Raw genomic sequence first — 16,485 nt, forward strand, 5'->3', positions numbered from 1 at the left:
CCGCCAGCCACACGCCTGCCAGGGTGCCCGCCGCGGCACGCAGCAGCCAGGCCTCAGAGTCGCGCGTGCGGAAGGCCAGCGACAGGCCGCCAAGCGAGCGCCCGGACGACGCGTTGTGCCCGCTGAACGCGACGGGGGGACCCTCGCGGAACGTGGCCTCGGCCACACCTGCGGAGAGAAGGAGCCTCAGGGAATGGCCCACGGAGCCTTCTCCAGAAATGCCACCTCCCCACTTCCCCCAGCGAGTGGCAGACAAGCCACTTACTGGGGGCGGGGCACACGCACCCACCTATCATCTGATCCTGGAAACTGCAGCTGCCCCAACCACCCTCACTTCTACCCCAATGTATTTCCTACCCACGGAGGAGCAGTTCTGGGCCAGTGCTGGGGGCGGGGTGTAGGGGGAGGGGTGCCATGCCTAGGTGACCCTCCAGGTCACAGGCTGGCCAACAGCAACTCTTGGCAGAATCTGGCCCCTTCCCTCCTCTGTGAAGCTGTGCCACCTTAACCGCCAAGGCTTGCCTTTCACTGCAGCCAGTCATCTTTGTAAAATGCAGATCTGGTCATGCCCCTGTCCTGCTTAAAACCCTCCGGAGGCTCCGCACTGTCCTTGGGATAAAGTCAGAGCGGCCTGACTGGGTGTCCTCAAAGCCCCTACCAACTTTCCCACCCCGTTCCTGCTGGCCCCTTGCACTTCCGCTGTCCTTGCAGACCTCAGGGACTTTGCACACGCTACGCCCCTCCATAAAATGTCCTTTCCCCCTGTGGCTCTCAGAGTCTGGCCTTGAAGCCCAGTACAGGCTCACCTTCTCCAGAAACTCTGTCCCTCTACATGCGGTGGCCCTGCCACACTGCCCTGGGGCTTGGCATGCCTGGTCCACCAGTATCCTCCAAGCCCTGAGAGTGCAGATGGGATCTAATCAGCTTGGGTGTCCAGCACCCAGCACGGGAGCTGCGCAGGACACACACTCACACACAAAGCCATCAGGGACCTCCTCACACATGGCAGGTGGGAGACAGGGCTGGCCGGGACACCACAGCTGCTGGGCACACGTAGGCCCTGTGAAATTGGCAGGGCAGGTACAGTGGAAGTCATTCCAGGTGACGAGGCAAGTCCCACCATTGAAACAGGGGTCAGGCTGCGGGAGAGGCAGGGCAGGGGTTGGCTCAGGACTGCAGTTAGCATCACCCATCATAACCAGCATTGCAGTGCTTCTTCACTGAGCACCTACTAACAGACACAGTATCTCCTCACAAACGAGTGGAGAGGAAGTCGCTAGCACCCCCATTTTACAGAGGAGAAAACTGAGGCTCAGTAAGGCAAAGCCACTTGTCTGAGTCACCCAGCCAATAAAGAGAGGAACCAGAGTTCATGCCCAAGCTGTTGCAACTCCAGGGCTGGTGGAATTCTGTTCATGATCAAAAGGGTGTCCTGTTCCCCAAGTAGCTCCTGCAGAAAGGCTCGGGCAGCCTCTATCTCAGTCAGTGTGTCTCTCGCAGACCAGGACTGGCTGGGGGAGGCACGGGGACTGCTAGAGGGTAGGAGCAGCTGGGCTGAAGAGGCAGTGAATGCAAATCTGCCCTGCCACCCTCCTGTAGTGGGACCCCGGGCAGGTCACTTCACCTCCTGAGCCTCAGTTTCCTCATCAGCAAAAGGACACACTAAGCCCCAGTGATGTAGGACAGATCCTAGAAAAAGGACCCCCACCCTCACCCCCTGGACACTTACACTGCACATGTCCTCGGAGACACAGCCTGCGGTGAGGTTCCAGGACTGCCTGCCGCCAAGCTCGCTGGGCTGGCTTGAGTTATCCAGTGGCAGAGGAAAGAAGGGGAGGTGGCGGCCATCGAGTCGCAGGTCCTGGAGGCAGCCTCGGAAGGGCCCACCCCAGGGCTGGCTGTCGGCAGCAAGGAGCCTCCCACCCACGTGCATGTGCTGCCCCAGGTCCTGCAGCTGGTCAGGCCCGAAGCTGAGCGTCACCAGGTGACGCAGCCCATCATCCCAGCGCCCAGGGAGCACTACAGCAGGACCACCCGGCACCTCAGCCCGGATCCGACCCTCGCTCAGGAATACTGTCAGACCAGCTGCGGACTCATTGGCAAACTGGAGCAACAGGCCAGCGGGCTCTCGAGTACGGAGAAGGAAAGACACTGTGAGGTTGGGGCCTGGCAGCTCTTGAAGCAGAAAGGAGGCAGAACTTGGGGCGCCTCCCAAGCCAAAGGTGGCAGCAGGAAACTCTGCAGGGAGAGAAGGTGCCAAGTGTGAGGCCTGCAGGCTGAGGGAGCCAGATCTCAGGTGCTGCCTTCCCACCTGGCTTATTCCTCACCATCAGCACACGTGGGACCCCTGTGGGGCCGAGGACAGTTGCAACGGAAATGAGTCCACAGATCCACGCAGGACCCTCCATGGACACAAGGCAGAGGCTGGCACTGCTCTCGGCGCTCACAGCCCAGAAGGACGTTCTCGCCGAGATCCTCAGGCAGCAGGAGGTGCCCATCCACACGCACGTCCTGGAGGCAGCCTGCAAAGTTCGCGTCCCCCAGCTGGGTGGAGGAGATCCCGGCAGGCAGTGGAGTTGCTGAAGCCGTGGGAGCCAGGGCCACAGGACCAGAGGCCACACAGAGCCGGGCAGGGCAGCCCTCATGCCAGAGCCGTAGCTCCAGGGTCGCTAGGTGGAGCACCACCTCCACCTGGTGCCAATGGCCATCGTTTAGGCCCAGGTCTGGCAGTCTCAGGACAAGCACAGTGGTCGCGAGGTATGCAAGGGCACAGTGGTGGCCATGGCGCCGCGAGACGTGTGGGCTGAAGGTTGTGCTGCCCACAGTGGCCACTCCAAGCTTCCGTGTGTCAGCTGCCGGAGGCGCGCCAAGGCCTCACGCGGGCAGCGGCTAGTCGAGAAAGCGCTCGCGGAGCTGGTCCAGGACCCCAGCAGTGCAGTGACGACTCGTGAGCCTGAAGTGGGCTGTCCGGCGAGCGCCATCAGCAGAGTAGGTGGTATTGCTGGCCACAGAAGAGGATCCATGTTGTTATCATGTCGTGCAGTTTGGTCAGTACTATAACCTGTGGATCTCCTCCTCTAGCTCTGTTATTAGATAGGATGCAGGGCAGAGCCAGGTGGGCATGGGTGTTGGGCCCCTTGGAGCCAATGACGTCTGCACAGAACAGTCGTGTCTGTTTCTTCATGTCAGTGTCTGGACTGCGGATAGCCTGCCACAGTGTCACTGCAGGTTCCGCCATGCAGGCAGGGATCTGACAGGCATTCATCCACATCTGCCTCACATGTCGGCCCTTTGGGAGAGACCAAGCCAAGGCTCAGTAATGTCTGGGGCCAGAACCACAGTATTGACCCAGAACTTACATGCCTCTTGTGATGGGGACCTCAGTACCTATCAACCAAACCAATTCCCAAAGGATTTCTCATGGTCCCCTCAAGTCCCCTCTAGGCCAGAAGTCAAGATGTCCCTTCCCTTCCCATATCTGGTGAGTCTCCAGGCCCTATAGATTTAATCTTCTAAACACTCTCTAATGCCCCCTTTCTCCCACCCTCCATCTCCTGCCTTACCAGCTCTCTGGACAACCATCCTACATCCTCCAGTTCACAGCCTTCAGAAGCCCTTTCCCGTCCATCTCCACCAATAGCCAGAGGTCTGTTTCTAAAGCATCACCTGGCCAGGTTCCTCTGCTGCTTCAGGTCTACCCTGACATTTAAGACGCCCTCGTGGGCTGGGTCCTACCAGGCTCTCAAGCCTCAATCCTGCTTCCCACAAACCTCGAACTTCCCATTCCTCCAAGCATTTCCTGGAAAGTCCTGACTCTGGGGCTTTGCTCATACTGTTCTACCTGCTTGGAATGCCTCATTCTCCCTTACCCTTCCTTTCAAACTCCTACTCATCCTGCAAAGCCCAAACTCAAAGAGCCCAGAGGCTTTCCCTAACTCCCAACCTCAAACTACTGTATCACTCTCCAGTCATAGGCACAGCTCCCCAGAACCCCGTATTAAACATATCTGTTTACTCAGCTAAGATCTTCAGGGACCTGAGTATGTCCTTGGTGCCTAGCAAAGGGCCTGGCATAGCTTTTATGGACAGAGTGATGAAATGGAGGAGCTAGTGGGGTAGTGCACACACCTGAGGCACTCTGAGTGGCCCCCAGGCTCCAACCCCTCAGTCCCTCTGCCCCAGGGCCCTCACACTGGCTGTGAATGGGCTGCCTTATCCTCCCTCCAGGGATCCCTTCAGGTGCTCAGGCCCTAGCTTGGGTCAAGAAGCCATAGCCCGCTGTAGCTCAGAAAGAGCCACATCCCAGCTGGAGGAACCCAGGCCCAGAGAAGCCACCAGGGTTTGAAGCCCAGCCCTGATCAGCTCACAAATACCACAGCTTCCTCCTAGGAACCACCACCCACCAACCTCCTCCTGCCCAGGGCCCACATTCCTCCATACCTGTCAGGAGCCACAGGTGGCCCAGGAAGGTCCACAGAGCCCCCGGCTCCATTGCCATGCCCTCCAGACAGGTTGAGAGTGGTGGGTGGGCACTGAGGCTGGGGAAGTGGGGAGGGACAGAGCTCCCTGTCTGGCCCAGCTGCCTCCTTCGAAGCCTGCTCAGGAATGCCAGGCACTGGCCTCCCCCACGCCCAGCACGGCCTAAAGGGAGGGAGGACAGGCAAAGAGCCTGGCCCTGCAGCTGGGATCCCCCCTGTCTGGCTCTGACCTCAGAGGTCTGCCTTCCCTGTCACCCAACAGCTAAGCTCAATCAGGTTCCCGCTCATACTGGGAACCTGGGGGATGACACCCCCTCATCCTCTCAGCTGTAAGATGGGGTTTTAAACCCCTGCCTCATGGGGCTGTGGCAAGGAAAAAACAAGATGCAGAGCAAATGCTTCCCAGAGGCCAGACATGCTGTGTGGCCCCACTGTGTGCCAGGCACCCACGAGGCCATGGCTCTTGGAGCAGGACTTGGGGAACCTCGGCCCATGGAGGCCGTGGATGGGCCTTCAGGGTCCCCAGGAGTGTCGGCCACCCAGGGCTGGGGGACACTGGGTCCCACCATCTTCAGGTGATGGAGGGAGGGGGAGATGTGATCACCATCTCTTTCCCCTGGTAGAGGAGCCTGTGCCCAGGAACCTGCCAGGGAGAGGAGGCAGTATGCCCCAGCAGGAATGCGGGCGGGCGTGAGGGAGGTGTCGCAGGCATTCCAGAGGGGGCAGGGACATTCAATGTTGGAGGTGGAGTTCCCTGGGCTCACCGGTGTCCTATGTCTGTGCATCTGCATGCACCCAAGGCAGGGGGAGACTTTCTGAATCCCCAACTCCTGCCTGACAGGCCCCAGCTCCCCAAAGGTCAGAGTCATCTTTCTACAGATGCTGCCCCCTAAATCTCTGCAATAGCCCCTATGTCCTTCTCTGTCCTGGCTGAACCACCTCCGTCTTTCCTGAAGACCATCCCTCCACATGTTCTCCCAGACAACCTCAGCCCACTATGGCCCCAGCTGCTGGGACTACACACCTGAGCCCCAGTCTCACCTCCAAAGCGAGTCCTAGTTCAGCCACCCTCAGCGGTCACCTGGGCCCTCATATCCACCTCCTCCCCGATCTCCTTAACCCCATCAATCCACACATCCAGACAGAAGGGACCTTCTCACCCGAGGACCACCAATTCTGATGGTGCCAGGGCCCACCCCACCCCACCCCAGACACCTGCGTAGCCATCTGGGCAGTGACACTGGAAGCCATTGGGCAGGTCCTGGCAGCGGCCTCCGTTGAGGCATGGCCGTGAGGCACACTCGTCCACCTCCACACCGCAGTCGGCTCCTGCAAGAGGCCCAGCTATGGGTCCCACCTGCACCCTCAGAGCCAGGCAGGGGCTGAGAGGGTCTATTCTATAGCTAGGGAGACTGAGTCCAAGAGAGGGCAGACTCAGGTGTGGGGTAGGGGGTGGCACAAGATCCCTCCCTGGGCATCTGGACACGGGCTGACCACTTCCCTAACAGGGGCTCACCCTCAAAGCCAGGAGGGCAGTGGCACACGAAGCCCGCAGCGTGGGGGAAGCTGAAGGCACCAGGTAAGGTGGCCTGGACGCCCCCGTAGAGGGCCGGGTCAGAGCGCTGCAGGCATCGGCCCCCATGCTGGCAGGGGCTCGATGCACACTCGTCCTCGTCCACCTCACACAGCTCGCCGCTGTAGCCTGGGGGCACACACATGCAGACATCAGGTCTCACGGGGTTGCCAGGCAGCATCTCTTCACTGTCACCGGGCTAGCCAGGGCCAGCAAGGGACAGCAGCTCGGAATAAGCCATGAACGGCGAGGGAGGGACGCACTGAGGGCAGCAGGGATGACCATGGCAGCCTTCAGCAGCAGCGGCCTATTGCTGCTGTTACTGGTCTTACTACTACTTTTCTTTTTTTTTTTTTTTTTTTTGAGACAGAGTCTTGCTTTGTTGCCCCGGCTGGAGTGCAGTGGCATGATCTCAGCTCATGTCCACCTCTCGGGTTCAAGCGATTCTCCTGCCTCAGCTTCCCGAGTAGCTGGCACTACAGGCACACTCCACCATGCTCAGCTAATTTTTGTGTTTTTAGTAGAGACGGGGTTTCACAATGTTGGCCAGGCTGGTCTCGAACTCCTGACTTCGTGATCCGCCTGCCTCAGCCTCCCAAAGTGCTGGGATTACAGGCGTGAGCCACCGCGCCCGGCCTAGTCTTACTACTATTACTAGCGTTAATTACCAAGCCCTTTGCAGCTGTCAGGCCCGTCCCAAGGGTTTCCCAGGCGTCGCACCTTCACTCTCCCCGCAGCAACCCCAGGAGCAGGCGCTACAATCAGCCCTATTTTGTAGATCAGGAAACTGAGGCTCCGACAGGTTGCAATCACACACACACTCTGGTCCCGAGGACCCAGTGGGCACTCACGCACAGCCACACATCTGCCCCGCCGCCCCAGGCCGCACACGCGCACACCTACCCCTCCACCCCAGGCCACGCACGCATACACAATACCTATCCGGCTACCCCAGGCCGTGCACCTGCATGCACACACCTGGCCAACAGAGGCAGCGAGCTCCCAGGACCTCGAGGCAGGACGCGTTGTGCGCACAGGGCGCCGATGGCCTCTGACTCCTGCTCGCAGTGCGTGCCCTCGTAGCCAGTGGCCCGCCGCAGATCGCCCGGAACCTGGGGAGGGTGCGGGGCGGAGCTGGCGTGCACCGCCCCCTTTGGCCCCGCGCCGGCTCCCCGCACCGGGCACCTGGCGCCCCGGCGCCCCGACCCCCTGCCCCGCCGCTCGCTCACCCATTGACCAGGTCGTGGCACATGCCCCCGTGCGCACATGGCTGGCTCTGGCACTCGTCAAGGTCCAGCTGGCAACGGGTGCCCCCGTAGCCCGGCGCGCACACACAGCGGAAGGAGCCCACGCCGTCCAGGCATGAGCCCCCGTGCACACAGGGCGCCGAGGCGCACTCGTCCACCTCCGTCTCGCAGGTCACGCCTGGACAGGGCAGGGGACACACAGGGCGCAGGATGAACACCCAGAGCAGGGAGGAAGAGGCCGCGCCAGGCCTGCTCCAGAGTTAGAGACTCGTGGGTTCATTCATTCAGAGCCCGGTGGTGGTGGTGGGGCGGGGTAGGGGGGTCACGCCTGCAAAGGCAGGGAGATAAACGAGACAGACAACCCTGCCCTCATGGGGCTCACAGTCTAGGCCAGTACGTGGTGGGGGTGGGTGGGATTTGGCCAGGAGTTACGTAAATGAGCTGGGTTTTGATGTTGCCAAGTTCAACAAGGAAAGGGGTTGGGTCTTGGGAAAGCAATAGCCGGGGTCTGCTCTGTTCAGGGAAGGCTTCCTAGAAGAATAAGCTTTTGAAGGATTCAGGTAGCGGACTGTGGCCAGTAGTTGGATTCCAAAGAGACTGCAGCAGGAGGCAAGTTCTGCTGGGGGCCAGGGCCGTGATGCCCTAGGCGGGGTGCTTGAAGGGTTGGAAGCAAGGGAGAGGGGTGGAGGAGGTGAGTCGGGTGGGAGGTGTTAGTGCCTTGAGGACCAGGTAACCTCCAGGTCCATCCTGGAAGTTTCAGACAGGTAAGTGACTTGGTCCCACGTACATTTTAGGGTTTGTTTGTTTGTTTTTAGTCAGAGTCTCGCTCTGTTACCCAGGTTGGAGTGCAGTGGTGCAATCTCAGCCTCCAGGGTTCAAGTGATTCTCGTGCCTCAGCCTGCAGAGTAGCTGGGATTACAGGTGCGTGCCACCTCACCCAGCTAATTTTTGTATTTTTTTTGTAGAGAACGGGTTTCACCATGTTGGCCAGGCTGGTCTCTAACTCCTGGCCTCAAGTGATCCACCCACCTCGGCCTCCCAAAGTGCTGGGATTACAGGCATGAGCCACCGCACCTGGCCCTACCTACTTTTTAGAAGGTCCACTTTGGTGGCTTTCAGACCCCAGAGAGGCAGGAGATGCTTGAGTTAGGGTGATCACTCCTCCCGGTGTCCCTGCACTGTCCTGGTTTTAGAACTGAAAGTACCAAGTCCAAGGAACCCTCACAGTCCTGGGCAAATCAAGACAGTTGAGTGGCTCTCCCATGGTGAGGGTGAAGAGGAAGGGAGATGGAGAGTCCCAGCGTTTCAGATACACTGCCTGAGATCATCCTGGACTCACGTGTCACTGTAGACTCCAGTGAGCCCTGCCCCCTAAGTGGGTTTGGTGAAGGGGGGGCCAGAGGCCCAGCTGACTCCAGCTGGAACCCTCCCCCTTCTCAGTTCATTGAGCACAAAACATGGCCCCACCTTCCTGTGATCCTTCCCTCATCCCTCCCCATCCCCACTCCCACCCTCTGTGCCAGGGGGAGCCAGGCCTCATCTGGAAATCCCAAACTCCCCCACCCGGCTTGGAATGGAAAGAGGAGAGAATGAGTCACGGCAGATGCTGCCCCCACTCACATTCACAGCTTACCCAGGAAGAGTCACCCGAAGTGCGCGAGCACTACACATCCGGGTGCACAACCCACTGCCCACACAACCCACTGCCCGCGCAACCCACTGCCCGCACAACCCACTGCTCCCACAACCCACTGCCCATACAACCCACTCCCCGCACAACCCACTGCCCGCACAACCCACTGCCTGCACAACCCACTGCTCACACAACCCACTGCTCACACATGCACTCAGACTGCAGAGACACCCCCAGGTACTGGCAGAGCTTTACGGATGCAAAACAGATCTTGGAACTAGGAGACACACAGATGGATGTGACCTCCACTGGCATGTACACTAATACACCCAGACACCGAGACACTGGAACGATGAGAAAGATGCATGGAACCAGCTTCCCAAATCTCTCTTCATCAGCTGCCATCGCTTCGCTATAGGCCCCCTGCCCTGCAACTCAGCCCCCCAATCTGTACCCCTTGCTCTGAAGTAACTTCAAACTGCCCCCTGCCCTCAGAGTACAATTGTCAGAATTCAGGATTGAAGTAGAATCCAGAGCATCTACACTGCAGACTCTAGACTGCCCCGGACTTAGCCTCGCTCCCAGACCTGTCCCCAGCTACGCCCTCCTTCCCGACTTCAGGCCTCTCTAGGAAACCGCTCCAGGATGCTCTCGGCTGAGACCATGGGTGGGCCTGGGACGGGCCACACTCTGGAGAAGGTACCTTCAGTGCCAGTCACTTTTCTGAGCACTTACGTATATATTATCCCACTCCAGGCAGCAGCAAGCCCTGGGGTACGTCAACATTACAGTTTGAACGAGACCATGTATGTCTGTATGCTAGAACTCTGGGGGAGACCCAGAGGCCAGGGGTCCACATTGCATTCCAGACCACATCAGGAGTGTTCAAATGAGCTAATGGTGCTTGTCATGTAGACAGTGTCTACATGACAGCTTGGCACAGGCCTGAAGTAAGTGCTAGAGAGACTATCTGGGCATCCTCATTAAAGTCACCCCAGGCACGTCCACACTGCCAGAGATGTCTGAGGGGTATCTCCACCCCCAGAGCCAAACTGAACTCTAGGCTGGACTGAAATCACATTTATCGAGTGCCTGAGATGTGCCACACACCATGCCAGCACCCGCACATACATACTCTCACCCAGAGCTGCCAGGTAAGCCCACAAAGCATTAGTTCTGTAGTCAGACCAAGTGGGTATACCCTAGAGCTGCCCGGATACCTAGGGGCGTCCCTACACGAAAGTCAAAGCTGAAGCCACAATGCTTGCACTCTGAGCAGCTGATGGGATCCGTATCACAGACCTCCTCCCAGGGCGGCCCAGGCTGTTACCTGCATAGCCAAGGGGGCAATGGCACTCGTAGTGATCGGCCAGGTTGCGGCAGGTGGCCCCATGGTGGCACGGACGGGATGCACACTCATCGATGTCCAGCTCGCAGCGTGGGCCCTGGAAACCCGGCACGCAGTAGCAGCGGAAGCCGTCGGGATCTGGACCCTGGGGCACACACAGAGCGCCGTGGTGGCATGGCTGGGTGGCACAGCCCCGGGGCTCTGTGGGCCCGCAGGTATAGCCACCACTCTTGGTAGCCTGGCACTCGGTCCCTGGACCACACGGGTCTGAGGCACAGGCACTGGGGGGCTCTGAAGGCACCGTCCCTGTAGAAAGAAGAAACTGGCTGGGCAGGGCGGGCAGAGGTTACAAAGACAATCTCCTCCCCACCCTCTCAGGCCCACCCCAGACCCCGAAAGCAACATGGGTCTCTCCATGCACAGGATGGATGGAGGGTCAGGGGTCTGCAAGCCAGGTCCCAGTAAGCTGCACACATCTACACCCAGAACTGGCAATGGTTTTAGGAGTCTATATAGCAGAGAAATAGGACCAAGGACGCCTGCCTCCTGGGCAGGATTAGTGAACAGAGGCTCCCTGACGCTGTGAGCTTCCCTCCACTGTCTTGTCCCTGCAGGCCCCCTTTGAGGTAGGGTCTGTCATGCCCATTGCACCAGACAGCAAAAGGAGGCCCAGGAAAGTAAGTGAAGACTTGCTGAGTCTGCTTGGCCCTGTCCACTTCACACAGCAAGTTAGTGTTCGCTGGGACAGGCTTCAAGGTCTATCCGGGTTATTTCAGCTCTACCTAGGGAGGGGTCTGCCTCCTGCAGGCCCCATCCATCTGAGGAGGTCCAAGAGGGTGAGGCTCCTCCTACTGCCCCCTCCACCTCTTCTGCCAGGGGTCTGGTAACTCCATCCCTGGGTGAAACTGGAGATGGGCCCGACCTCAACCTCGGGAGGATGGGTGGACAACTTCAAAGGCAGGGATCGTGTGCTCCGCTGGTCTCATTCCTACCCCTTCTCCACCTCACTACCCCCCACACCCTCCGCCAGCCACTGGCCTGGGAACTTCTAGAGGGTCCCTGGCCCTCATTTCATCCCCCATCAGCAAACACCTAAGCGGCCAGCCTGGCCGAGGTCGTGTGGTACAGAGCAGGTATTGAGATGGCTCACGGGACACCTGCCCCAGGCCACCGTGATGCTTCCAGCACTGGAGCTCTCTCTAACAGAGGGTCACCAACTGGCTTGGAAGCCACGCCCAGAGATCCTCATCCCCCTTCCTCTCTTCCTGCCTTCCTGAGAGCCTTGTCACCCCAATGCCCAGGCGAGGACTTGGGCTTTGAGGTGAAACAGCCCTGGGTTCAATTTCAGCTCAGAAAGTTACTATGAGACCCTGGGTAAGTCATTTCTCCCACGGAGCCTCCGTTTCTCAGTCTGAAAACTGGATAATAGAAGCCCCTCATCAAATGCTGAGCTAGTCAACCCCTCCGCACCGCAGTCAAGGGCTGCTTTTGGTAGGAACTCGGTAAGGATGGGGAGGGGAGCCTCCAGAAGACACAGCCCCATTCCTTCCCCACCCCACCTGCAGCTCCCAGAGGTGCCCCTCCCCACCCAGGTTGTCATCTAGACACTAACCAGACCCCAGAATAGCTCAGACCCTGCACCCTTCCCTCCCCCACTCTGGTGAAGCCCCCCAGATAAGGCTGGCAGCCTCTCAGGCGTCATCCACATTCCAGGCAGGGCTGTCCTGTGGCCTGACCCGCACCCTTCCAGCTCCCTCAGGAAAGGGCACAGGTTTGGGGCATCGGGCAGTCCTGGTTTGTATCTGGGGTGCAAAAAGTGCCCATCTCGTGGAGGTGTTGAAAGGATGCACCAAGGTGATGTGGGGCACAGCCCTGAGACGAGGTGGGGCCAGCACTGCTCAGGAGGGTGCAGCACTCATAACCCACTGTAAAGGACCCCAGCTGCCGGCGCCTGTGCCCACAGGCCCCTCACTTAATCCCCACAGAGCACTGTCCCTCACCTGTGCAGTACAAGGGACCCCCCCCTCCGCCCCGCTCCCTGCCATCCAACCCGAAGCTTTGTCCCCTATCTCAGAGCAGTCGGGACCATGCTGGGGAGGTAGCACCAGGGAAAGGATCCTGGGGGGCGGGGGAGGTGCCTTGTCACAAGGGATCTTCCCAGGACCGTGGGAGCAGATGGGCTCTAAATGACAGAGCCCTGGAGACAAAGTCCAACCCTGTGGCAGGAAGGAGTTTCTCCAGTCAGAGCCAGGAGGGGAGGGAAGGGAAGGAGCTGCCCGTCCTGGGAGGCATGCCACAGTCCTGCCTGGGAGGGACAGCCATCTTTCTGTGTCATCTCGGTTGATCTTGGCATTTACCCTCCGAGGCGGACAGTATTATGACCCCTGTTTTACAGCTCAGGAAAGGGAGACTCGAAGCAGCCTCAGAGTCCACGGCCCGAGTGAGGCTGGAATCCAAACCCAGGGCCTCACTCCAAGCTTCCCTGAATCACCGGGGTCCACATTAAGAATACAGATTCCTGGAGCCCACTCCAGACCCCACATTTAGAACTGGGCCCTGAGCCTGAGAATCTGCATTGCAACCTGCTCCCACGGGATTCCTTTCACTTTTTAGGTGTGGGAACCGCTGACCTCAGGTTGTCTGTCTTCCAGGAGTGAGCCTAGGAGGCCACGATAACCCAGGCCAGACAGGAGAGGCAAGGAGGGGCGGGGTGTGGAGGGCAGCAGGGCGGAGGAGAGGCTGTCCCCGGGCCAGGCTGGAGGGGCGGGGCCTGTTGCCAGGGCAACGAGGGGCCTGTGCTTATCTTCACAAATCCCTCCTGACCTCAGGCTGCCTGGGCCGACCTGGCAGGGAGGGATTAACAGACACCGGCCCCTCCCCTTCGACCTGCTGCCCTGTCCTGGGGAGGGCAGGAGGACCCAGCTGTTTACTGAGTGCTTACTATGTGCTTGGGCCTGTGAGTCTATTATTACATTGTTATATTTGATTCAGACCAGAAAAGGTGGGTGCTATTAAGAAAATTTCTGTTTTTGTAACTCAAAGAGGTTGATAATTTTGCCCCAGGTTGAGATGAAGAATCAGATCCACTCCTGATTTCCCAGAGGTCCACATCTCCCAATGCATGTGAAATTTCCACTTTGCAAACGCTAAATTGCCACCCACATATTGTCACTTTAGTACATTTTAACTGCCTCACCCTGGAAAAAAATCTCTAAAGGTTTTCACAGGAATACATCTTCCAGTATCAGCCTGGGCAGAGTGGGCAATCTTCCCCGTCTATCCAAAACCCAGCTGTTAGCAATCCCACTGTGTCTCAGGCCTCACTCATTAGTAATACCTACTTTTCATGCACTAATAATAGGCCTGTTTATAACAGCCAACAACTGATGAGAAGTGTTTTACTGAAGCCAGGTGTAGCGGCTCACACCTGTAATCCCAGCACTTTGGGAAGCCGAGGTGGGAGGATCACTTCAGGCCAGGAGCTCAAGACCAGCCTGGCAAACATAGTGAGACTCTGTCTCTACAAAAACAAAACAAAACAAAATGAGCCAACCATGGTGTGGGTTCCTGTCGTCCCAGCTGCTTGGGAGGCTGAAGTGGGAGGATGGCTTGAGCCCAGGATGTTGAGGCTATGATTTCACCACTGCACTGCAGCCAGGGCAGCAGGGTGAGACCCTTTCTCAGACAAAAAAAAAAAAAAAAAAAAAAAAAAAAAAGAAAGAAAGAAAGAAAAAAAGACAGAAAGACAGACCACAAGCAAAAAAAAGAAAGTGTTTTACTGGGGAAGCTTCCTGTCCCAACAAATCGAGAGAGAGAATATTTCTAAGAAGTGACCTAAGACCTCCTAAGGTGTGGGAACTTCTAGCATAGGTGAATAAATTGTTCATCTAATATCCCTGGGCCCCAAGGCTCTACCCCCGCAAGGGTAGGGCTGAATAACCATGGAGGCTTACAGATGCTCACTCAGTCATCAGGAAAGGGTGAAATACTATTTTGGGCAGAATAATTTGGAATACTCTTTTTCAAAACTGTTTACCTTCTGAGGTTAAAAGACGTAATTCTGATAACAGTAATTGCAGCAATAGCTGTCAGGGACAGAGCACCTACCCCGTGCCTGGCACTGACGAACCCTTGAGTTTGGGCTCAGAGCACAGTTCCAGTGAGTTACCTCCTGAAGTGAGGGGGAGACAGAGCAGGCGGTGTTCCCCACCTGCCACCCAAACAGGCCACTTCTAACAATTTTACTCTTAACTGTTCATGGGCTTCCATCTAAAATTTCCCTTGAAATTGGGGGTTCCATGCCAAAACCTGGGGTGGGGAACCACTCACTGCCTTCTCTTCGAATTCTTGTACTAGCGCTCAGAGTGAGCCAGTCTGTCCCCGTTTTGTGGAGACAGAGAAGAGAGGCGACTTTGCCTAGGCTAGTAGCACAGTGTACTGTGAAATCCCAGCACTGGCTCTGGGGCTGCCTGGGTCTGGGACTGGCCATCTCTGGGGCTGCCTGGCTCTGGGACTGGCCATCTCTAGGCCTTATTTACCTCCTCTGTAAACTGGGGGTATCAGAGCCGACTTCATAGGCTGTTAGGAGAAGTAAATTAGACCTTGTTAATAGCACAGTGCCTGCCATGGAGTGGCTGATCTTATTCATCAACAATTATTTACTTGAGGCAGACACCCACTGTCCAAAGGATCCTGACATTGGGTTGAATGTGTGTGACTTTCTGCTCCATCTCTGCTTCTGTCCCGCAGGCTCCCACCCCCTTCTGGCTGGAGGAGGGGCCGGACTTGGGGCCTGTACTCACTGCCCCTTTGTCTGCTGGGCTCCCTGGGTGTTCGGGGAAGGGAGGGTGGATGTGAGAGCCCAGTGTGCCCCATTGTACTCCAAGATGCTTGGTCCTCTCCATGGCAACCAGCTGGGCCTTTGTGGCAAATTGGGACCAGGATGGAGGGGCCCAGCTCAGGGCCTGACAGGGGTGGGGAGCAAAGCCAGGGGCCCATGGCCTCCAGAAGCCCCCATCCCCTCCAGGATGGAAAGTGGTTTTCAAGTGACAAAATCCCCAGTCACTCCCCTCCCGGCAGGCAGGCTAGGGTACCAGTGTGCAGAAATGGTCATGCCTGCAGTGTCCCCCACCAACTTTTAGGGATCCCCAGGGATGGGGCTCCCAGCACAGAAATGGCAGAGGAAAGGCTGCCCGCTCCTGGGTGCCCCAGCAGGCCTGATGGGGTGAGTGTACACACAGTGTCCAGACCACCCACAGCCTCCATCCACGGTGTGCCTCCAGGTCCTCTGTGAGTGCACACAGTGTGAATGCACATATGGCCACACATGCGTGTTGGGGTGTGCACATTGGTGTGCAAGCACATGCCATGTGTGTGCACGTGTGTAGGTGCATGTGCTGGTAGATCCACGTGTCTGTGGCACCTGTCCCTGTGGCGCTGTGTGCCCTTGGGCATGCCACACAGGTGTGTGGAGTGTGGGTGTGTGAGCACAGGGCAGGGGACAGAGCCCGGATCCACAGACTGGGATCTTATGTGCTTTGTATGCAGAGAACAGAGAGGAGCAGCCACCACCCCCCACCATGCCCCGCCCCTCTACAGAGTCCAAGTCACCTGCCAGCAAAGCCCAGCTCATAAGTCTCCGTCCCTCTCTGAGCCTTGGTTTCCTTCATTATAAAATGGGGTCCACATCCTCCCTAGGGCCCCATAGAGAGGCTAGGAAATGAAAGCTTTGTGAGTGCGGGAAACATGAGGGTCCCCAGGTGAGACTGGGAGAGGCTTGGCCCCCACACCCTGCAGCCTGTGGAGCTCTGGGGCAGGAAGGGCTCCCCCAGCCTCAGGAGAGCCCAGGCCCTCTTTGGCTGCCTCCCCAGCCTGTGGTGGTGGGGGCAGGGGACTTCCCATGCCCAGCCCCTGTAACTATAGTAACTAACAGCAAGCGTTCCCTTGGACCCCCCCAGGAGGAATTCCAGCCTCCAAGACCTTGGACAAAAGCAAAAAGGGCTTGACGAACGGGGTCTGGCCTCAGGGAGCCCTTTCAGATTGGCCTTGGAATGCTGGGGAGGGGGCGGCAGGAGACACACACGTTTCCAAATCCCCAGACACCCCGTAGGGACCCAAAGCATCCCCAGCAGCCCCCAGCGCGGGCAGGCCTACGGCACAAATGCAGGGGCGCGGGCAGGGCTACCGCACAAATGCAGGGGCGCGGG

At 58.1% G+C, this 16,485-nt stretch overlaps 1 protein-coding gene across 1 annotated transcript in view; it reads right to left on the reverse strand.

The window, feature by feature from the left end:
• Nucleotides 1-16,485, reverse strand: part of CRB2 (crumbs cell polarity complex component 2) — a 25,119-nt gene that overhangs the window by 5,752 nt on the left and 2,882 nt on the right. The window contains 14 exon segments of the mRNA XM_017874759.1: nt 5-168; nt 974-1,139; nt 1,730-2,238; nt 2,328-2,815; nt 3,199-3,289; nt 5,694-5,807; nt 5,995-6,180; nt 7,030-7,106; nt 7,108-7,139; nt 7,142-7,163; nt 7,281-7,476; nt 10,262-10,585; nt 12,330-12,495; nt 14,959-15,243. Of these exon segments, the coding sequence (XP_017730248.1) occupies nt 5-168; nt 974-1,139; nt 1,730-2,238; nt 2,328-2,815; nt 3,199-3,289; nt 5,694-5,807; nt 5,995-6,180; nt 7,030-7,106; nt 7,108-7,139; nt 7,142-7,163; nt 7,281-7,476; nt 10,262-10,585; nt 12,330-12,495; nt 14,959-15,243 (2,820 nt within the window).

Source organism: Rhinopithecus bieti, unplaced genomic scaffold, assembly GCF_001698545.2.
Source record: "Rhinopithecus bieti isolate Rb0 unplaced genomic scaffold, ASM169854v2 scaffold_7967, whole genome shotgun sequence".
Taxonomy (NCBI): Eukaryota; Metazoa; Chordata; class Mammalia; order Primates; family Cercopithecidae; genus Rhinopithecus; species Rhinopithecus bieti.